The sequence below is a fragment of the Antedon bifida genome, chromosome 3, assembly GCF_963402885.1.
Source record: "Antedon bifida chromosome 3, ecAntBifi1.1, whole genome shotgun sequence".
Taxonomy (NCBI): Eukaryota; Metazoa; Echinodermata; class Crinoidea; order Comatulida; family Antedonidae; genus Antedon; species Antedon bifida.
Genome location: NC_136228.1, coordinates 17,977,934 through 18,003,117, shown reverse-complemented (window position 1 = coordinate 18,003,117; position 25,184 = coordinate 17,977,934). Strand labels below are relative to the sequence as shown.

Genomic DNA, 25,184 nt, shown 5'->3' with positions numbered 1-25,184 from the left:
TATCTAGGCTGGGCTAGTTGGGGGAAGGGGGTCTCTAGTCTAACTTTAGGGAGTCTGGCACTTGCGGTGCAGCAGACAATTAGTCTGTTGTTATCCATTTCGTATTGTATGAACACAACTTGTTCATTTGGCATTAATTTTGAGTGGTACCTCACTCATCTATGCTAGCCCCATTTTAGGCCCTCCCTCGGAGGGTCTGGCAGGCCTATTGCAACAGACAAAAAGTCTGTCGTTTGTGATACTGGTATAAGGATGCCAATGGGCATCCCGTGGTGGTAAAATTAGGTGGTATCTCTCTCATCTAACCGGTGCCGATTTTTTAGCACATTTCGGGGTCCCCCCGGTCTAGACGCAGCAGGGGGTACCCGGCAGACTCCCATTTTCATTGACTTCAAGTGACCCCCAACACACTTAAATAGTCAGATATTGGTACCTAGCTCATCTAACCAAATGTCTCTGGGCTGCCGGTCTACTAGCTAGCCTAACCAGGTATCTTATGTAGTTGTTTTTTGATAACTGAGAGCTATCACTTATGCCATCCTCTTTTATAATATAATTCATTTTGTACGGAAAATTCATTTAATTGATTGTACTGTTTGGTATACTATTATTCATATAAATAATTATCAATAAATATATAATTTTATTAATGTTAGAGATATATTATAAAATAATTATGAATAGATATATATTTACACAAAAGAGAGAGAAAGAAGAGCTCCTAGCCTAGGCTGCCTACTACTCCTGCTATCCACACTCGATCCTCTCTCCGATCCAGCAGGCTGAGTGTGCAGTGGTGGTATCGTTAGTAGGCCTAGAGTAGAATCGTTGAATTTGGCTCAGGCCTGGGACAATATTAATTCGAGAAATTGGTAGACAAAAAGGTAGGTGTAGAAGCATTGAGGTATCTATGGAGGCGTACCTCTAAACTAGCTAGCCTAGCCTACCTAGGCCTATAGCTAGGGCCGGCCCTCTCTAGGCTAGCCAGACTACTACTTTACTGTACTGGCTAGGCCTAGGGCCCTACAGGCCAGGCCTAGGCTAGGGCCTAGCCCTAGCTAGCTAGGCCCTAGTAGGCTAGGTAGGCCTAGGCCCTAGCCTAGTTAGACCTACTAGGTAGGTAATAGATATAGGGTAGGTGACCGTGAAGTCTTATTATAATGTCTAGGCTAGGCTAGGCCCTAGGCTAGTAGTGTAGCTGTACTGTAGTGTAGGCTAGCCTAGGCCCTAGGCCTATGCTAGCTAGGCATAGCTAGCCTAGGCCTAGCCTATATTATTATAAGCCTGCCTAGGCGTAGATATGTGACGTCCCTAGCTAGTAGTACTAGTAGGCGCGTAAGTGCAGTCTCGGCCTAGGCTAGGCCTAGCCAGTACCGCGCCGACTCAGGCTAGGCCTAGGCCTAGCCTAGGTAGGTAGTAGTCTAGTCGTAGTACTAGTAGTAGGCTAGACCAGATATCCTAGCCGAGACAGAGGGGGAGAGAGAGCGCGCTAGCCTGGCTTGGCTAGCTAGGCCAGCCTCTCTAGCTAATAATAATAAGGCCTAGGTAGGTAGGAGGCCTAGGGCTATTCTATTTAGTTAGGCCAGAGGCCTAGCTACTACTAACTAGTAGTCGCCTACTACTCTACGCATATCTCTCTCTAGCCTAGGCTCTAGGCCTACTTCTAGCTAGCTAAGCCAGGCCTGGCCTACTAGCCTACTACTACTTAGTAGCCTACTACTAGGCCTACTACTACTAGCCTAGGCTTAGTAGTACTACTACTTCTACTAGCCTAGTAGTACTAGCCTACTACTACTACTACCTATAGGCCTGATACTGATAACTACAAGCTAGGCTAACCTAGCTAGTAGTAAGGTTAACCTAGCTAGTAGTAGTAACTACCAGTAGTAGGCCTAGCTTGGTAGACCTAGATAGTGGGCCTACTGGCTAGCTTACTATTATTATTATTGTTATTATTATTATTAATATTATTATTATTTTACCTTGAAGCTGTAGCTTGTGTCTCTGTCTCTGCTTGTGAACTGTAAAGTTCTTTATTTTCCATTTATGTCCTCTGGTTCTTGATTCCTCTACTAGAAATTCCTAGAATTATATAATCTATTCTACAAAAGATTTTTAATTAGTCCTAGCTAGCTAGGTGATATATATGTAAATCCAAAGGCAAATTACTGAAAAAAATGACAATGTTGTGGGTATCAGTGGCTGGATCTCAATGGAGATACAACAAAAAAAGCGAAAAGCTAAATCAAAACGATAAAGTAAAGCAGCCAGTATTAGGCCTGGTCCTGCTGGGTAGGCCTGCTAGCCTTCCTCCCTTTCCTCTACTGTAAGCTTACTACTAGGCAGAGCTAGGCTGGGCCTTCTTAGCCTCTACTACTCAGTCTAAGCCTTAGGCTTATCCTGCTGCTAAGTCATAGCCTAATAATGTAGTAGCTACCTATACCAACTGTAGTAGTAGTTACTAGGTCTAGGACTTTAGGTAGCTAGTACTACAGTAATTAGGCTAGTCCTGAGCTTAAAGCCTAGCCTACTTCCTAGCTAGCTTCTAGACACAAGTAGCTAGAGTAGTTAGTAGTATTAGGCTAGCCTAGCCAGCTACAGTAGGTCAAGGTTATTATGTATATTCGATACTACATTGTACTTTCAGATTCCATTTAATAATTAATTCCAGCAAACATGCAAATTGATAACTAGCATTGTTTGTAGATAAGTTAATGTTGATTGTAGTGACCCTACCTTACTATTTGTGTATGGCTGTAAATATTAAACGTCATCATAATTATAGTAAGGTTGTGAGGCTTCACAATTTCAAGCTACTGTATGTATTATTTTTTCTTGTCTCTTCCTCATGTGTGTACCATATGTTTGTTTGTTTCAATTATTTATTTTCCACACATTGAACAAAAGAAACAGATATATGAACTATATACATTTTTTATATAACTATAAAAAGAAGACAATGTGTGAAAGGAGATCAAAATAAGTAAAAATTAATTTAAGCATTGACCACCATGAGAAAACTAATAAATCTAAAATGATTGACAAAAAAAAATATTATGAGGAAAAAAATATATAAAAAACATTGAATGTTATCAAATAATTATGCCAAAAAAGTTAAAACTAACTAATACGTATACTGTACCATACGTAAACTGTATTCTATATCACAATATGCATCTTTTAATATCTACAACATCAATAATTATTATTAATATCCTACATCACATTGTTTGATATGATCAGTGTAGTCATAATTTGATAACTGAGCATGCATCTTTTAATATCTACCTCATCAATAATTATTATTAATATCCTATAAGTATATCACATTGTTGGATATGATCAGTGTAGTCATAAGTTGATAACTGAGCATGCATCTTTTAATATCTACAGCATCAATAATTATTATTAATATCCTATATCCCATTGTTAGGTATGATCAGTGTAGTCATAAGTTGATAACTGTGCATGCATCTAAAATATATATACCTCTTCAATAATTAGTTGCTAATCACAATATTGAATATATACTTTTGTCATCTACTTTATCAATAATAATTATTATTATCTTGTACTGTATCACTGAATATCTAATATGATCAGTGTACTGTAGTCATACTCTGTTCATAATTTGATAAATGAGCACGCATATTTTGATATTTACAGTACCTCTTCAATCTTTGTTATTATTGTTCTATAGTTCATTATTGAATATGATCAGTTTAATATATGCAAGCATGAATGATAGATATACATTTACATTCATTTTGAATTGCCCGGTGACATACTTTAACATTAATTAAATTTGAAATGATGAAGATAATATATATGCATTTTTTTTCTGCTTTATTAACCATTAGATCACCATCTATGATGATGATATAATGTACAATACATTACTGTGAGTACTGTTGGCTATATTATGCTTTAAAATGGACTAATACTTTTTTTTTTATAGATGCCGTCAAATAATAACGAATTGAAAGATTTCATACAGATTAGTCGAAAGAGCCGAAAGGTTTGTTTTTCCAACCTTTCAAAAATTGTAAAAAATAGAAAACGTAAACCAGTTTTTGGTAGAAGGAAGAATTCAGTAGAAGAACAAACCCCTTTAATCAGACCTTACTATAAAGATGAGAAGATTGATGATGAGGACATTAAAGATGAGAACATGGATGAGAATGAGCAGGACAGTTTTGCAGACTTTCCTTCAATATCTCACAGCTCTTCAGAATTAAAGGTGACCTTGATGATTTGAATTCATTGTGACAGCTGATGAAATTTAGATATGAATTTACATAAAAATTAAGCCTATCGGATGTTGTGACGTTATGATATGGCCATTTGAATTTAAAAAGTAGTTTTTTCATCTCTTTCGTCACATTTATAACAATTTTAAAGAGCACGCATTGCGCATCTTACATGCCAAATTTTCTTCAAAACCTTATATTATTTTGCTCAATTATCAATTATCGTCATCATACCAAAAAATTAAAACATGATGTGGGTCCCATAATTTCACCTATGCTACACTGTATATGGATATACAGTATACTGTACTATTATATATGACACATAATATGTACAACTCAGCACTATAAGCGTATATGTGTTAATGTACATGCATATTTATTTATATTTTACTCATTATATTTACGCAACTGTTACCTACAAGGTCTTTTGAATCATTATGGCATTTCATATATTGATAACATGTTCCAAGTTTTTGTCATTAATGATTTTAATACAACCACACAGACATTAATGGTAGGTTTTGATAAACTATTTTTGTTATATTTTCTATACGTTCTATTTTTTTATTTTATAATTCTATGCTTTTTGAAATTATGAAACATTAATTTAGAAGTATTGTTATAATTGTATTTTGAATTGGTAAGAATTTGAATAGAATGCAAGTTTTTACACACTCTCCGGTTATATCATTATAATCCAATTGTATCCAATATTTTATGGCTTTTCTATATTTTTAGCATGATAGTCATAATGCTGTAAAGAGGCGAGTATTTCAGTTTGAAGATTCAGTGGAGTGGATCTATGCTTGTACATGCAATATCTCCCACTTCACTTTAATTTCTTCACTCAATCAAGAGATAAATCAAATTTTTTCTGGTAATTGATATTTAGTATTTGGTGCTCTTTAAAACCATATATAAGTTGACTAGATTTCTGTTTCTTTGCAATATTTTGTTTTAGAATAACAGATCATTGTTGTTTTGAATATCACACTGCATATTTTTTTATCTATTTTAAAATATATTTGTAAACAATTTGTAAATGATTTAGTTCCTTTATTATTAAGATTTTCAAGGTACAACATGTTTACACATTGATGTAATCAAAGATGTACTATCAAAACAGGACCTAGAAAATGACATCAATCCAGAAGATTACAAATATGGTAAGTTTCAACAGTTTTTGAGTTTGTCATCCTTGTTTAATAATTAATTCTCCTGGCTTTTCTCTATGATATGGCCAATTTAATTTTTTTGTTTTCATTGTTTTAATTGTTTTTTTTATTATCAATTCTATTTATTTTAATTTAGTATGATACATTACTATCCCAATAATGATTGCTTTCCATTTTGACTATAGTTTATGTATTATGTTTTTGCTTTACAGACTTACCAAAAGTGAAAGAACATCCATATTGTTCACCAGAAAAAGTATTGTGTTCATTTATTGTGTTTATTTAAAACAAACATTTTATAGTCATTCATGTTTTATGGAATTGTAGCAGATATTTAAACATACATTTTATATTTATTTTTTATATATTAGTAGTCTGGCAAAAGTAGATACAGATATCAAAATGTAGTTCATAATGTCATTTTATTTGTCATTGTGGTGGGGGATACTGTATTGATTCTTATATAATTTATTCTCAGGATCTTCACCTTTATCCACTTCCTGGTGACTTTGTTTGTCATTATCATGGCATTACTGGTACATATGGTGTAATTAATGTGTGTAATAAACCGTTACGATGTACTATCTGCAAATCATCTACATGCCCTCATGTAGTATATGTCAAAGGCTTTAATAAACCACAGAACGGAATCGTACCAGATATTCTTCAACCTATCTTTGCAAAGTTACTTTTATCATGCTCAACACTACCCAAATATGTGACACCAAAGCCGATTTCACAAAGCAAAGTAAATTTTATCAGAACACCTGAGATGATCGTCTCCTTCAATAGATTAAAAGAGAAATTAATGCAAGTGCCACCTTTAGTTTTTAAAGCAACAGGCAAATGCAATGCTTGCGGAATTGAAATGCTTGGAAGCAATTTTGAATTGTCTGATGATTGCTGCATAATATTCACGGAAAGGGAAATACATTATTGCAAGGGTGAGATAGAGTATAATGTTTTATATGTGATGTTGTTTAATATCTTCTAATAACAACATGACCATTGTTTAATTGTTAGATTAGTCTCTTTCAATTACACAAATGAATTAGATTTATAATTAGAGTAGCATATGCATCTATTTTATTAGCAAATTCCCATGACAGCCTTATGGGAATCGTTTCCATGTTTCAAAGATCCTGTGTATTATTTATTTTTTACATACATTTATTGTATTTAGTATTCAGTCAGCAATGTGAATGTGGTAATTTGAACCTATTTGATGGAGTGGGAGATGGTTTACTGAATATGGGCACATACATGATTACAATTGATGTTCTACGGAGTTACATGTATGGATTCTTAAATGGAAAGTAAGTAAAAGTATTAATAAAACTGCTTTAAAATATTTTTTTTATTCAAACAAGCACAACTTTTAGGTTAAACAAACAATTCTGAAACTGTAATAGTTCCTTAATTTCTCTGTTGTTAGAAATGACTGATATTCTATTACAATTTCAATCTTGGCCTTTTAAAATGTAACACTTATTGTGAGGTTAAAACTTGCATGTTATCTAGGTTTAATTGCATATACCTTTATTCTGTTTTGCTATGTTGCTTTTTCAGACGACCAATGTATGCATTTTACAAAGAATGGTGTAAAAACCAACTTGATTATGGGAATGAAAATTTTCCCAAATTGATGACCTATGATAAGTTTAGATATAGTTGGTATGGATATAGCAAACTTCTAGATGTAGATTTCAATAATGGCTTTTTATGTGAAAAATGTCTGCATACACCCAAGATAATAATTTGTGATGGGACATCATTGTCATACCGCAAGAGTATGATAACATCAATTCATCCAACAACAGATAATGAACAACAGAAATTGGATGGAAGATAAGTTATAAATGGAAATTATTAAAACACTAACATAGTAAAATAGCACATATTTATACATATCTACTAGAAAAAAACATTTCCACAAAAATGAATTTTATGAAATATGAACACTATTAATACTGTACAAATTATTTAAATATAAATTATATAATTATAAACCTTTGTTTGTGTCTTACACACACACACCGATATTCCTTTTATTTGGTCATTATTAATACTATTATTTTCTATCATTTTTTAATTTCAACTGGTTTATTATTTTACTTATAATTAAGACTAGCATGATTTAGTAAAACAGAACAGACATTTTTAGTTACTACTAATAAATATTACAGTCTAAAGCATATAGAGTAAACTTTCAAAACATTTTTTTCTTCTTTACTTCTTTTAGTGATCAAGTATACATTTTGAATGTTTGCAGGACGAAGACTACTAAGGAAATACAGTAGTAATCAATCTTTAGCTTTAGAAGAATTTCAAGAGATGATTGAGTGTTTACGAGAAAGAAATGATGAATTGGCGAATTTCATTGTGGAAGTGGACAATGGCAACAGGGTTTCACCTGATGGCTGTTTTTATTTTCACTGTCATGTCAATCTCCGCTTGTTGTTCTGTTTCCTCGGCAGAAAGCATTTAGAGCCTCCATCAACAAATACCTTAATGGGTGTAACATAAAGAGTACCATGGACTGGACCTGTATTCAACATTCTTCGCCAATACTATTTCAATTGTTAAACTGTGGGAATCATTTAGTACCAATACCAACTTTTATGAAACACCTTATTAATGATTTGCTGGTAAAAGCAGACAAACCATTCAATGATAAATTGAGCCACCCAGACAGCCATTCTGAATGTATTGAGCAGGAATTAACTTTTTTTCCATCTATGCCAGTACAACGAGACAGAGGCAGATTTGTGGCAGACTCTAGAAAAGAACCACGCAAGGATAAGATTTGTAAAAAGCAGTTCAGAGGTCACCCTTCTCTATTACCGGGAATATTTACTATGTTTTGTGAACATGGTAAGAATAAAAGGTTTAAAATAAACTTTTTTCAAGGGACATTTTTTTAATTCCTGTATCTGTGTTGATAATACATACATAATAACCTTTTTGCATTATAATTTTCAATTATGTTTCCATAACTTTATAAATAAGATCCTGATTTGCTATCATATCAATTTTCAGCTGTGTGTTATGGGTTCCAGATTATGAAGCTTCATGGATCTGTCAATGTCCCTTTTACTCTATTCAGAAAATGATTTATCAAAGGTATATTTATATATTATATTTATATATTATATTTGTTATATTAATATACTTGTACTTCTTTTATTATGTTATGTTATGAAATATTACAACAAACAGTAATTAATTTTCATCTATTTGTCTCCTCTTAAAGCGCCTGAGGTTGTTATATATGATTTTGCATGTGCATTACACCGCTACTGCCTAAACAGAGACCCTACTTTTTTTCAAGATACTAAATTCATGGTTGACCGATTCCACTGGTTCAATCACCGAGGTATTTTTTTGTAGTATTGCAATTGTATATAACACTCATTTACAAAATATGCAGAGCATTTTCATTCCAAATAAAGCATTCATGTTGAAATACTTTTCTTTTAATTTAGGGTGCTCTAAAGGATATGAACTAAACATTTACCCAGCCTACAAGAAAATAAATTCTCAAATAAACGAACAAGCCAATTCCGGATTGAAACGGATCAAGGACCAATTGTCATATATGACAGCAGACAACTTCATGCGACATTGTAGCTTATATCTCTTAAACAGAAATATGGAAGTAAATGTAAAGAACATGTGAATTGGTAATTTTGGTCTTTCACTTTCATTCATCTGGTCTGGCATTAATGCTCTGAAAGAACAAGTATTCATGTATTTTGTAAATGATAAGGTTCTAGTATATATTTATAAATGATCAGTACATTTTTATACAAGCCACCGTTTTATACAGTACTTTTAAAAATATTTATTAAATATGTTAATTACAATTAATGGTTTTGTTTTGTTGACTAAATATTGCATTGAATACTTCTCCGACAATTTTCTGACATATTATTAAAATTTTACATATTGTAATGGTTACATTGTATGATTAATTATGTACAGCAACTACTTACGGCATGATTTAGTGTACAGTAGCTTTCTTATCTTACTTCTCATATGTGTGCTTGGTTGAGGAATGTTAATAGATACTCCATTTGCACTCAAACTATCTTCATTTACATTCTGAAAACATTACAAAGATACATAATATTGTGTTTTATTTTTTTGATTGAAATTCATGGATTGATAAGTACAGTACTGTAGTACTAGTAGTTTAATATAAATCAAAGTTACCATTGCCAGTAAAGCTTCAATAGACTGTAGCATTTTTATACCACAGTCATTATTGTCTCTGCTTTCATAAGTTATCTGAAAACAAACAGCATTGAATAATAATGAATACATATATAATAGGATATTGATTTAAAATACAAGAGGTAAATCAGTGTTTGAACAACCAACTTATTACAAGATAATTATATACTGTACATATATTGGTTAAACAGCTAATAGATCTTTACCTGTACATTCAGTTTGTTGAGTGGCCCAACCACTGCAAAATGTCTTTAAAAATCTGTCAATGGTTTTATTTCCATTTCCATTTCCCTATCATCACTGTCACTGTCCATGATGAAGTAGTGTGTTCTGTGTTTATTTTTTAAAGAATGTATTTTTACTACAGAATATTTGTTTTGATATATATGAAATAAGTAGCCAAGGTTGAAGTTTATGAAACTGTAAAAAGGCATTTCGTTAAAAAAATATCAATATATACAACAATAAATTCAGTAGAGGAAATATAAAAGTTTACTTTACCTTGTTTTTCCCAACAGAAAACAAACAGCAACCCAATGCCATTCGAACCTAGGGTTAAAAAAAGGTACAATTGGTACTTTATTTTTTTACAAAATGTTGGTCAGTCAGTTATTCTCGTCCACTGAGAAAGTACTGTAGGTTTACAATTAATTATCAACACTATGTTCCATGTATAAAATATTCTAAAGCTAATACTGTACCTCAGTCTTGTTGGGAAAATTAACACTTCTTTCTTAACCACTTCTCTTCCTCCATTAAGGTGTTCATTGATGTATTTGTTATTTCGTTTCTGTCCTAAATCTGCCACAGCCTTCTGGGCATCTATAGAGCTGAATATGAATACTCTTGAGTTCATCTCCTGTTGGAGGCATCTACAAAAAGTGTTGATGTAATTTGTTTAGGTATAAGTACTGATGTATATTTGCATATGTCTTACAGTATGTACAAAGTAAAACAAAGAATATATTCCTTGCAACAGTAATGTTTACGTACGTCGGGATGTATATAACTATAAAAAAAAACACATGATGCTAACATATTAAATGCCATTTGGATATTCAGTTGTTCATTTTATAAAATTTATTTAGTAAAAAATTTCGAATAGGCAGTTCGCATCCACTACTGGGTGTGTTGTTGACGTGTTTTCAAAAAGGATAGTTTAAAAATATTTCAATATTTAACTTGTTTCTGGTAGAAAAAATAAATATTAACTAGACTTGAACTTGTCACTTTGATGAGTTAGTTATCGCACCACAAACGCCATGCGCAATTACGTTAAGCCTGTTTTATAAAATGCGCACAGAAAAAAAGATGTGCTATTATGATCTGAAGATCAAGAACATTGTTGTCAGTGTGCTCATTTGTCATTTTTTCAGTGCTTATTTTATTTTGTATCTCCATTGAGATCCAGCCACTGGATTCAAATAAAAAAATATACAAATAATGAATGTTTATGAGTGTGATGGCATAAATAATTTCATGAGGTGAAAGATGGTGATTTTTTCATCTTTTACCGAATGAAATTATTTGTACCGTAGCACAAATATTAAAAAAATCTATTTACAATGTAAATCTAGATTCTTGACATTTCATTAACATTGAATGAAAAGCCTAGCCTACATTAGATTCAGATGGAAATGTAGGGATAGGCTGGGATACCTAATTTGGTTTTTTTTATAACATCTAAAGAAGGAATTTACCTACAAAAAATGTCAACCGGAGATCACCAGTTCTTTTTTTTTTTTACTTTTTATCATGTGACCTAAATCCATCAATCCAATCAAATGACAGAAATCTATTTAGGTGTTAAATAAATATAAATAAATAAATATGAATACCTGACATAAAAATCAACAATTGCGCTTGAAATTCCACAATTTACATTTGTTGATGCAACATCGGACATTAGTATAGAGACTGTTTTATCCTTCATTTCCCCGCCTCGTTTGTATTTTGGCCATTGTAGAACACTATAATTTATAATTAAAAAAAAAAAAAAATGTTGTTACTAATTTACTGTAATACTGAATAATATAAAGTAGTTTATTAAAAAAAGAATTCTTTTGTATAATACAAAACTTAATAAATAATATATAATTATTATTATTATTATTAAATGTTTCTATTTTATTCATGTTGTTATGGGGTGCATGTGGTTGAGATTTATTGCATGCATTGCATCTTGAGATATAATTTAAGAATTAAATTTACCATACCAAATATCGTCTTCTTTATTAGCTGTGCCACAGCAAATAAACTTTTATAAATCTCCTGGGAAAATCGATGCATTTACACCCGCACATTCTGTATGTTGCCAACTTTGGCAAGATGAGCAGCAAATCATATCATCACTACTGTCTCGCCTACTTATGCACATCCCAAGCTTATTTCCAACACAGTGGTTAATAAAGATTGAGTGCAATGGCTTTGGTGCATTTTTTGATCTTGTTTTCCTTTCTAAAAAATATGTAACAATAATGTAATGCTTGTGAAATATAAACAAAATATATCATGGTTAGGACATCTGCATATCAAGCAGAAGGTTTAGGGTTTGAGTCTTGGTTCAGCGACTTTTTAAGAACATTTTAATTGTAAATCGCCCGGTGATATACTGAAATTTAATTATTTTGAAATTTTAAAGAGGAGAAAATCTGTGAGAATGAGAAAAGGCCCCGGAACATCAAATAAGTTCATTATTGAAATAGCAAGATTGATGGTCTTGGATTAGCCTAAAAAAATCAGTTGCTACACTATAACTAACCTGAGATTTGCATTAATGGGACTATGTGGTTCATTGATGTAGATTCCTCACTAGCCTTGCAAAAAAATATAGCAATGTTGTCTAACTGATCCTCATGACAACATGGCGTTGATGTAATAAACGATTCGTCTGTGTTCATTTCGAAATGAGTACTTATTTTTCGGTTAATTGCCACGGCCGAGAATTGAATCTGTAGAAGGCCTAAAAAAGAACCAAAATTAATAAAATTATTAAAATGATCACCTATAATTTGTCAAAGTGATGAATTAAATTCTAGTTTATTTTATTTTTTTTTATCGATTAAAAAAGTCATGGCTCTTCTGTCATTTTACCCGAGTATGAAATTTTTCTGGATGTTTGCATTATCTCAGCCTTGACGGCGTAGTCTAACAAGTCAAAGGCTGACGGATTGTCTTTTGGTCTCTTGGAAAACAAATCTGCTGATGACAAACAGTCGCATATATACGTTTGAGTAAAGCCAACATCATAATTTTGACCATCATGTGGCATCATTGACAGAAGCTGTAATGAAACCAAGGTGAGTAAGCAATAGATTAAAGTAATTCAATGTAAGGAAGTACACAGTTAATGTGCTTGTAACAAGAAATAAATATAGCAGAATATATAAAAGGTAGGTTAATTACATATACACTTACTTGATCAATAATGTGTTGGTAATGATCAACACTTGAAACTACAGCTTTGAGTCTCAGTAAACTTGGAAAATGTTGATGACCATACATTAGCTTGGAAAGGGAATGGAAAAGGCAATCTCCGTTTCCGTTGACATCTACTGCTAAACATCGGGTACCGTTATTTAAAAATTTTCTGGTCAGGAATCTGTGTGATACAAAAGTTTTAACAATTTACTAATTCTTTCCATGTTATATGTGGTTTAATCACAATTATCAACGATTAATTGATTTATTACTGTCCTCAGTTACAGGTAATTCATTAATGTGAAAAATGAAATGGAATTCTTTTATAATTGGATAAGTTTCACTACAGGAACTTTCAATTAGTTGGCAAATATAGATCACTGTTATACAATGACATGTAAAAACAAATATTTTCAAACCGTTCCATTGGTGTATCAAGTTTTGGTTTGAAGTTCTCTTGGTCCTTATCAGTCTTTAGTATGTCAAATAGTTCTGGCAGAATACTACTAACAGAATTGACTTCATCTTGAAAGTCTTCCCAGCAACTTTTTGAAGCCAGATTTTTTAAAATTCTTGTTGCCATCTAAATATACAAAATTACTGTGGTTATTTATAATTATAGTAATGCCTATAACTTAGCTTAATTTTCAAATAGATTCCAATTACACCTTACAAAATTGTTCTATACCACTTACCTTTTCAAGTTTCATTGGACTAGCTTTTTTGCTAGTAATTTGCGGCTCATTTTCTTCAAGAATCTGTGTGATACAAGAGTAAGTATTAAAAATGTACTCATTCTTTCCATATTTATGTGTTAAATTATCAAGACTAATTGATTTAACCCTGTCCTCAGTTACAGGTTCAGAAGAACAGAAGAAAATGAAACACAACTATTTTTTACAGCCAAGTCTTTTATAATTGAAGATGTTTTTACCTTTTCACTGGTCTCCTTGTCTGTAACAATCTGTGTGATACAAGAGTAAGTATTAAAAATGTACTCACTCTTTCCATATTGTATGTGGTCTAATAAACATTTTTATTTGTTAAATTATCAAGACTAATTGATTTCACCCTGTCCTCAATTACAGGTCCAGAAGAACAGAAGAAAATGAAACACAATTATTTTTTACAGCCAAGTCTTTTATAATTAAAGATGTGTTTACCTTTTCACTGGTCTCCTTGTCTGTAACAATCTGTGTGATACAAGAGTAAGTATTAAAAATGTACTCATTCTTTCCATATTGTATGTGGTTTATAATAAACATTTTTATTTGTTAAATTATCAAGACTAATTGATTTCACCCTGTCCTCAATTACAGGTCCAGAAGAACAGAAGAAAATGAAACACAATTATTTTTTACAGCCAAGTCTTTTATAATTAAAGATGTGTTTACCTTTTCACTGGTCTCCTTGTCTGTAACAATCTGTGTGATACAAGAGTAAGTATTAAAAATGTACTCATTCTTTCCATATTGTATGTGGTTTAATAAACATTTTTATTTGTTAAATTATCAAGACTAATTGATTTCACCCTGTCCTCAATTACAGGTCCAGAAGAACAGAAGAAAATGAAACACAATTATTTTTTACAGCCAAGTCTTTTATAATTAAAGATGTGTTTACCTTTTCACTGGTCTCCTTGTCTGTAACAATCTGTGTGATACAAGAGTAAGTATTAAAAATGTACTCATTCTTTCCATATTGTATGTGGTTTAATAAACATTTTTATTTGTTAAATTATCAAGACTAATTGATTTCACCCTGTCCTCAATTACAGGTCCAGAAGAACAGAAGAAAATGAAACACAATTATTTTTTACAGCCAAGTCTTTTATAATTGAAGATGTTTTTACCTTTTCATCAGTAACTTGCTGATTGTGTAAAAAATAGCTGTCAACAATTACAAGCAATTCTTTTTTGGAAAAATATTTTCCATCTGAAAAAGTAATAAAAGGCCTAGTAATACAGTTGTGTATATCAGTGACATACTGTAGGTTTTAAAATAAAAAAAAAAGAATAATAATATTAAAACAAACGATAAACTTTAAATGCCACCTTAAAGCACCTACCTTCCACAGGTTGATTTGGTGAGCCAAATGGGATTCCTGGTGGCCACCACCTGGGCGTATTTGTCACATTATATTCGCCATGTCGTCGGTGCAGATCTAAAACATAAAAATAACGTTTTGTTTTATTTTATTACATAATATGTAAATATACATATAAAATGAAAATATGGTTAAGTTAATTTTGTTGTAGTTTTTTTACTTATAAAGTATTGATAATTTTGTACCTTGATTTGGCCCGCACACCATCTTACTAACCAGAACTCTAAGCTCACTTGCTAGTAGTTTGTAAGTAGTTTGTGGGTCGATGTTTGTTAAATCTTCTTGTACCAATTCTTCTTCTTGTTCTGTTGTTGGTGGGAGTGATGATGCTTCTGAAAAATAAGGTTTATCCAAAGCATAATTTTGTCTGAAAATGAAAAAATATTTATGACAGATGTTTTAGAAAAAAATGCATTAGCCTGTGAACAGTAATTGTATGGCATTCAAATTTGTATGCTACTCTATATGTATTTATATATTTTTTAATGATTGTTCAGTTTTGACACAAATTCAATTTTTTATATCTTTATTTTTCTTTATACTTTTAAATGTTTGAGGTACACTTATGGAAAGCCAATTTTATAGTGCTTAGCACTCATAGCAATCCTCAGGGTGCTGCATCATTGTCATGTAATATATGTTGCTGTTTATGTCTGAAAATTGAATAAAATAAAAATAAAATATAAAAATGAATTATGAATATTGCTTTAACATTTATAGGAATATACAGATATTTAATGAAAATAAACAGACAAAAAACAACTTTAGGTTAAACATATACATATTAATTTAATTAATATCAATTGTTAGTCAATACATAAACATGCTAATCGTTTGTTGCTTGACATTTATTATATACATGTACATAGGTCATTGGCCACGAATACAGCAACATAAATAATATCAATAAAATAAACTAATACATGTGCGTTAAATAATTTATAAGCAAAGTAAATTAGCAAGGTTAACATATATGTTTTCTTTTTTACTTTACATTGTAAAATATATTTTTCAACTGTAGAGAATTTAAAGTATAAAAGTAATTGTTTTCTGAAATTATTCTATAAGGACATTGTATTAAAAAATAAAACTTATTTTCTACTCAATCATTGCTATAAACTTTATAACAACTAACAACTAATCTTAACCGTTATAATGTGTTTTATTTTAAATTTTTAATATGAACATTTTCCTAGAGTAATGTCTTGTTAAAATTTACCACCTCACCCCCCCCCCCCCCAAAAAAATACAATCTACTGAAAACTGAACCAGTCTTATAACAAAAAAAACTTATTTAAAAAAAAGAAATTATTTAAAAAAACTATTATATATGTATCATTGACATTGTTTGCAACCCAAATATAACCATAACCTACTGAAAAAAAGAAGATTCTTTACTTGCATGACAGTAAAAATGTATTGTTTTGAACTTACCCTTAACCAAGTGTTTATTTATACATTCGTTGATGAGAGGTTTGACCTCTTCTCTTCTGAATATGTTACATAATTCTGGTGACCCTATAAAAAACCCCATTGGTATATTAGACAGCAGTAATAAAACAAATTGGAATTTCAAATTAAAAAAACACTAACATATTCTACATAATGAAAAATGAACATGTGTTATAAATTACCAGCAAACTGATACTTCCCCTCAAAGAAGATTAGGCAAGCAACTGCAACATTCCGCTTACTCAATTTGTTTACCTAATAATAAAGATATACACAACTTTAAATATTGTTATATTGTTACATTCCGTATTACTGGGTAATTGCAAACTAACTTTTTTGTTAAACTCAATATGTCAACTTCACCTACTATAAAGTTTGGTACAAAACTTAAGTTTGTTAATTTTTATACACAATTTAACAGTGAAGTAAATTAGATGCAAACTTTACCCCATCCACTTAGTGACTTAATGTTTGTTAGAATGTTTGGATATTAATTGTTTATTTAGGAAGAATTTATTTGATCATTGAGATGAAATACTACAGTTATATGATTTGATATATTAAAACACAAAACCATAAACGCCTCCCTCAAATAAATGCCTCCTCCTTCATTTTTTCTATAAAAGTAATCAAAATATGCACATTTTCCATACAATTAGCTTCATAATTAAAAATTTTCAATACAAGTTGGGAAGCAATGGGTAGCATATTGTGTATGCTTTCATTTGATACCATACAGTTAGTCCATTGGCATTTTAAAGAATAATTTATCCCGAAAATGTGTTTTTTGGTCATTTTTGGGTCAAAGGTCAGTAAAAGCATTTCTGGTCATTTTTTTGCTAAAAGTTGTGTTAGACCGAATATAAATATTTATATCCTGAACAATTTGACACCAAAACCAAATCTGTACGACAAGTGGTTGTCGAGATATAAGAACCACACATTTTTAACTTTGACCCCGGTTTTGGGCATGTTCGCCCCGGATAGCAAATTTGGCACATCCCATGTTGTTCCTTGGGGTCAAATTATCCTATAACAGTTGAGATAATCTCTCCTAAATTAAATGCATACAAATCTGACCCAGGTCCTGGACTATCTTCAGTAAACAATATTCTATACTTTTTTTTTATTTTTTTTATTATTATGAATATTAATTTTTATTTTTTTTAAAATGGCCAAAAGCTACAACCCCGACAGCATTAACTGTATCACGAAAAGGTTAGATGTGAATGATGCACGTGCGTGCACACGTGAATATCTTGAGTTGATCGGGTTTTGTTTAGGCCTAACTCTAACTAAACTAGGATAGACCTAAGTCTAAAATAAAGGATACCCTACCCTCTTCCTAACGGAACCTATACTCCTCCTTTTATATTCGATCTTCTTAGTTTTTTCAGTTCTTTTTCCCATCTTAAAGCTAATGATAATTGTCTAGACCGTTTGTTAATAAAGACCACGCGTCGTCAAATGCGATCGATGAGTCAACGTTAAAATACAGTGCAAAAATAATGTTTCTTGATGATTGGCGGCAAGTTTAATAATTTCTAATAAATTCTGACTACACTGATCATATCCAACAATCTGATATAGATTATTAATAATAATTATTGGTGAGGTAGATATTAAAAGATGCGTGCTCAGTTATCAAATTCTGACTACACTGATCATATCCAACAATGTGATATAGATTATTAATTTTAATTAATGATGTGGTAGATATGTTATCAAATGCGTGCTCAGTTATCAAATTCTGACTACACTGATCATATCCAACAATGTGATATATGATAATAATATTAATTATTGATGCAGTAGATATTAAAAGATGTGTGCTCAGTTATCAAATTCTGACTACACTGATCATATCCAACAATGTGATATGTGATATTAATAATAATTATTAATGAGGTAGATATTTAAAGATGCGTGCTCAGTTATCAAATTATGACTACACTGATCATATCCAACAATGTGATATATGATATCAATGCTAATTATTGATGAGGTAGATATTAAAAGATGCGTGCTCAGTTATCAAATTCTGACTACACTGATCATATCCAACAATGTGATATATGATATTAATATTAATTATTGATGCAGTAGATATTAAAAGATGTGTGCTCAGTTATCAAATTCTGACTACACTGATCATATCGAACAATGTGATATAGATTATTAACATTAATTATTGATAAGGTAGATATTAAAAGATGCGTGCTTAGTTATCAAATTATGATTACACTGATCATATCCAACAATGTGATATATGATATCAATGCTAATTATTGATGAGGTAGATATTAAATGTGATACAGATTATTAATATTAATTAATGATGTGGTAGATATCAAACGATGCGTGCTCAGTTATCAAATTCTGACTACACTGATCATATCCAACAATGTGATATAGATTATTAATATTAATTAATGATGTGGTAGATATTAAAAGATACGTGCTCAGTTATCAAATTATGACTACACTAATCATATCCAACAATGTGATATATGATATCAATGCTAATTATTGATGAGGTAGATATTAAAAGATGCGTGCTCAGTTATCAAATTCTGATTACACTGATCATATCCAACAATGTGATATGTGATATTAATAATAATTATTAATGAGGTAGATATTTAAAGATGCGTGCTCAGTTATCAAATTCTGACTACACTGATCATATCCAACAATGTGATATAAGAAATTAATAATAATTATTGATGATGTAGATATTAAAAGATGCGTGCTCAGTTATCAAATTCTGACTACACTGATCATATCGAACAATGTGATTTATGATATTAATAATAATTATTGGTGAGGTAGATATTAAAAGATGCGTTCTCAGTTATCAAATTCTGACCACACTGATCATATCGAACAATGTGATATAGATTATTAACATTAATTATTGATAAGGTAGATATTAAAAGATGCGTGCTTAGTTATCAAATTATGATTACACTGATCATATCCAACAATGTGATATATGATATCAATGCTAATTATTGATGAGGTAGATATTAAAAGATGCGTGCTCAGTTATCAAATTCTGACTACACTGATCATATCGAACAATGAGATATAGATTATTAATAATAATTATTGATGAGGTAGATATTAAAAGATGCATGCTCAGTTATCAAATTATGACTACACTGATCATATCCAACAATGTGATATAGATTATTAATTTTAATTAATGATTTGGTAGATATTAAAAGATGCGTGCTCAGTTATCAAATTCTGACTACACTGATCATATCCAACAATGTGATATGTGATATTAATAATAATTATTAATGAGGTAGATATTTAAAGATGCGTGCTCAGTTATCAAATTATGACTACACTGATCATATCCAACAATGTGATATATGATATTAATATTAATTATTGATGCAGTAGATATTAAAAGATGCGTGCTCAGTTATCAAATTCTGACTACACTGATCATATCCAACAATGTGATATAGATTATTAATATTAATTAATGATGTGGTAGATATCAAAAGATGCGTGCTCAGTTATCAAATTCTGACTACACTGATCATATCCAACAATGTGATATAGATTATTAATATTAATTAATTATGTGGTAGATATTAAAAGATACGTGCTCAGTTATCAAATTATGACTACACTGATCATATCCAACAATGTGATATATGATATCAATGCTAATTATTGATGAGGTAGATATTAAAAGATGCGTGCTCAGTTATCAAATTCTGACTACACTGATCATATCCAACAATGTGATATATGATATCAATGCTAATTATTGATGAGGTAGATATTAAAAGATGCGTACTCAGTTATCAAATTCTGACTAAACTGATCATATCGAACAATGAGATATAGATTATTAATAATAATTATTGATGAGGTAGATATTAAAAGATGCGTGCTCAGTTATCAAATTATGACTACACTGATCATATCGAACAATGAGATATAGATTATTAATAATAATTATTGATGAGGTAGATATTAAAAGATGCGTGCTCAGTTATCAAATTCTGACTACACTGATCATATCCAACAATGTGATATAGATTTATAATAATAATTATTGATGATGCAGATATTAAAGGATGCGTGCTCAGTTATCAAATTCTGACTACACTGATCATATCGAACAATGTGATATAGATTATCAATAATAATTATTGATGAGGTAGATATTAAAAGATGCGTGCTTAGTTATCAAATTCTGACTACACTGATCATATCGAACAATGTGATATAGATTATTAATAATAATTAGTGATGAGGTACAGTAGGTATTAAAAGATGCGTGCTCAGTTGTCAAATTCTGACTACACTGATCATATCGAACAATGTGATATAGATTATTAATAATAATTATTGATGAGGTAGATATTAAAAGATGCGTGCTTAGTTATCAAATTCTGACTACACTGATCATATCGAACAATGTGATATAGATTATTAAATATTAATAATAATTATTGATGAGGTAGGTATTAAAAGATGCGTGCTCAGTTATCAAATTCTGACTACACTGATCATATCGAACAATGAGATATAGATTATTAATAATTATTGATGAGGTAGATATTAAAAGATGCGTGCTCAGTTATCAAATTCTGACTACACTGATCATATCCAACAATGTGATATAGATTTATAATAATAATTATTGATGAGGTAGATATTAAAAGATGCGTGCTCAGTTATCAAATTCTGACTACACTGATCATATCGAACAATGTGATATAGATTATCAATAATAATTATTGATGAGGTAGATATTAAAAGATGTGTGCTCAGTTATCAAATTCTGACTACACTGATCATATCGAACAATGTGATATAGATTATTAATAATAATTATTGATGAGGTAGATATTAAAAGATGCGTGCTCAGTTATCAAATTCTGACTACACTGATCATATCGAACAATGTGATATAGATTATTAATAATAATTATTGATGATGTAGATATTAAAAGATGCGTGCTCAGTTATCAAATTCTGACTACACTGATCATATCGAACAATGTGATATAGATTATTAATAATAATTATTGATGATGTAGATATTAAAAGATGCGTGCTCAGTTATCAAATTCTGACTACACTGATCATATCGAACAATGTGATATAGATTATTAATAATAATTATTGATGAGGTAGATATTAAAAGATGCGTGCTCAGTTATCAAATTCTGACTACACTGATCATATCGAACAATGTGATATAGATTATTAATAATAATTATTGATGAGGTAGATATTAAAAGATGCGTGCTCAGTTATCAAATTATGACTACACTGATCATATCCAACAATGTGATATATGATATCAATACTAATTATTGATGAGGTAGATATTAAAAGATGCGTGCTCAGTTATCAAATTATGACTAACACTGATCATATCGAACAAAGTGATACAGATTATTAATAATAATTATTGATGAGGTAGATATTAAAAGATGCGTGCTCAGTTATCAAATTCTGACTACACTGATCATATCGAACAATGCGATATAGATTATTAATAATAATTATTGATGAGGTAGATATTAAAAGATGCGTGCTCAGTTATCAAATTCTGACTACACTGATCACATCGATCAATGTGATATAGATTATTAATAATAATTATTGATGAGGTAGATATTAAAAGATGCGTGCTCAGTTATCAAATTCTGACTACACTGATCATATCGAACAATGAGATATAGATTATTAATAATAATTATTGATGAGGTAGATATTAAAAGATGCGTGCTCAGTTATCAAATTATGACTACACTGATCATATCCAACAATGTGATATATGATATCAATACTAATTATTGATGAGGTAGATATTAAAAGATGCGTGCTCAGTTATCAAATTATGACTACACTGATCATATCGAACAAAGTGATACAGATTATTAACAATAATTATTGATGAGGTAGATATTAAAAGATGCGTGCTCAGTTATCAAATTCTGACTACACTGATCATATCGAACAATGCGATATAGATTATTAATAATAATTATTGATGAGGTAGATATTAAAAGATGCGTGCTCAGTTATCAAATTCTGACTACACTGATCATATCGATCAATGTGATATAGATTATTAATAATAATTATTGATGAGGTAGATATTAAAAGATGCGTGCTCAGTTATCAAATTCTGACTACACTGATAATATCGAACAATGAGATATAGATTATTAATAATAATTATTGATGAGGTAGATATTAAAAGATGCGTGTTCAGTTATCAAATTCTGACTACACTGATCATATCGAACAATGTGATATAGATTATCAATAATAATTATTGATGAGGTAGATATTAAAAGATGCGTGCTCAGTTATTAAATTCTGACTACACTGATCATATCGAACAATGAGATATAGATTATTAATAATAATTATTGATGAGGTAGATATTAAAAGATGCGTGCTCAGTTATCAAATTATGACTACACTGATCATATCCAACAATGTGATATATGATATCAATACTAATTATTGATTGATTGATTTTATTTGATATTCATACATAAAAGTTAAAATATACAATGTATAAAAAGAATACCTGGATAACCCATTAAGTCGACAAAAAAGTAAACTTATTTCCAATGGGGTCCAATCCGTAATGACTGAAAAGTGAGTGGTTGGGCCTAGTACAATTATCGTTAAGTATGACTCAGTAAAAATGAAAAAACAAGAAAATACATACAAGACAAGAAAACATCAAAAAAACAATATTAAAAATAGCTTAATTAAACTGAAATACCAAGCTGTTCATTATTAAAATATTCTTTAAGTTTTATTTTGAAGGTTGCATTATTTTGTATTGATTTGAGTGAATTGGGGAGCCTGTTCCAGTCACGGATACCTAAGAAATAAAAAGTCGTATCATTAACGCCAGTAGCCTTAGGAGTAACAAAATTAAATGTTGTACCCCTGGTGAAATGGTTGTGATGATCAGAAATTAACAAAAAGTTATCCTTAAGGAAAGAAGGCGTATTAAAGTTATAACGAATTTTGTGAACATAATTTAATCTTAAAAACTTATTTCTGAGGCTGACATTAAGAAACCCAAGATCGGAAAGCTCTTTGGCACCTATGTGAGACCTCGGACCAACATTTAAAATGAAACGTGCCATCTTGTTTTGGGCAGTTTGTAATTTATGTTTAAGATTCTTATTGACACCGCCGTACCATGCCGAGGCAGAATAGTCAAATGTACATTGTATTAAAGCAGTGCTTAATAGTTTACGACATTTTTTATTCAAGCACGAACTTTGCCTATGTAAAAACTTCAACCTTGACTTAACTTTACTGATAACACTAGTTGCAATGATATCACATGATACATATTGGTCTAAATCAATACCCAAATATTTAACTTGCTTAGTACTTTTGATTCTACGGCCCATTAATTCTACAGAAAACTCTTTTACTTTGTTAAGCTTCGCTCTGCTACCAAAGATAATACTTTCGGTTTTGCCAACATGTAAAGATAATTTGTTTTCAGTTAACCAGTCCTGGCACTTAGCTAGGACAGTACTTAATTTATGAGCGATTTTGGTGGCATCGTGATGAGAATACAGAATCGTAGAATCATCAGCATAAAGCAATAATTGAACATCAGAATCAATACAAGAAGCAATATCATTTAAATAACATAGAAAAAGAATAGGGCCCAAGATGCTACCTTGCGGTACACCATGAGTAACTATAAGAGGTTCAGAGCAGGTACCATTCACACTGACAACTTGTGTGCGGTTAGCGAGATAAGATTGAAACCAGTCAGTACACTTAAAACCCATGCATTTTAGCTTGTTAATTAAAATCACATGATCGACGGTATCGAAAGCTTTTTGTAAGTCAATTAGAACCATTCCAGTAAGAAGGCCTTTGGACTTATTGTTTTTTAAACCGTCGATGAGATTTATGAGGTTGCTTTCAGTTGAATGGGCCTGCCGAAAACCGGATTGATAGGCATAAAGTATATTATTTTTGGAAAGATACCTTTCAACTTGTATAGCTACAGATTTTTCAAGAATCTTAGATACCGTAGGCAGAATACTAATCGGCCGATAATTCTCAACATTTGTTCTAGTATTTTTCTTAAATAGAGGGGTAACTTTAGCAGTTTTAAGATCATGAGGAAAACAATTAGTTTTAAACGAAAGGTTAATGATATGAGCTATCGGTTCAGCCAAGATTATCGCACCGTCACGTAAGAATCTTGAGGGAATATTATCTAGACCGACGCTTTTGGTTACATTTAGGCTTTCGAGTTGAGTTTTAACAAATTCTATGGTAACAGGCTCTAGCTTAAACATTTTTCCTTTTAATTTAACGTAGTATTTAAGAAGATCGTTAGTGGACATGGTGAAAAAACCTATGCATTTTGGGAGTTTTTTGACGAGTGTTGACGCAACATTCGTGAAAAACTCATTAAAACGAGAGGCAACGCCTTTTGGACAGAAAGTTTGTTTACCATTGTCATCGAGAACGATTTTAGTGTTTGTTTTACATTTC

At 30.9% G+C, this 25,184-nt stretch overlaps 1 protein-coding gene across 3 annotated transcripts; it reads left to right on the top strand.

Moving 5' to 3' along the window:
* The first annotated feature begins 760 nt into the window (after positions 1 to 760).
* LOC144837893 (uncharacterized) lies at positions 761 to 10,138 on the top strand. Of its 3 annotated transcripts, XM_078693206.1 has the most exons (10): positions 761 to 884; positions 3,959 to 4,240; positions 4,992 to 5,130; positions 5,321 to 5,419; positions 5,641 to 5,684; positions 5,907 to 6,372; positions 7,701 to 8,302; positions 8,468 to 8,551; positions 8,682 to 8,804; positions 8,914 to 10,138. In XM_078693206.1, exons 2-7 carry the CDS (start codon positions 3,959 to 3,961, stop codon positions 7,952 to 7,954), a joined length of 1,284 nt encoding a protein of 427 aa, XP_078549332.1. In that variant the 5' UTR covers positions 761 to 884; the 3' UTR covers positions 7,955 to 8,302; positions 8,468 to 8,551; positions 8,682 to 8,804; positions 8,914 to 10,138. The 3 variants fall into 3 exon arrangements, with proteins under 3 accessions (XP_078549332.1, XP_078549334.1, XP_078549333.1); XM_078693207.1 differs by lacking the exons at positions 761 to 884; positions 3,959 to 4,240 and adding an exon at positions 4,653 to 4,767; XM_078693208.1 differs by lacking the exons at positions 8,468 to 8,551; positions 8,682 to 8,804; positions 8,914 to 10,138 and having other exon boundaries at positions 7,671 to 7,804.
* Positions 10,139 to 25,184: the final 15,046 nt, after the last annotated feature.

Bases quoted from the DNA above. Each gene is read 5' to 3' on its own strand.
- LOC144837893 (XM_078693206.1), top strand. From the start codon at position 3,959: ATGCCGTCAAATAATAACGAATTGAAAGATTTCATACAGATTAGTCGA. The intron at 5,131-5,320 runs GTAATTGATATT...TTTATTATTAAG, and splicing joins GATAAATCAAATTTTTTCTG to ATTTTCAAGGTACAACATGT. The intron at 5,685-5,906 runs GTATTGTGTTCA...ATTTATTCTCAG, and splicing joins CATATTGTTCACCAGAAAAA to GATCTTCACCTTTATCCACT.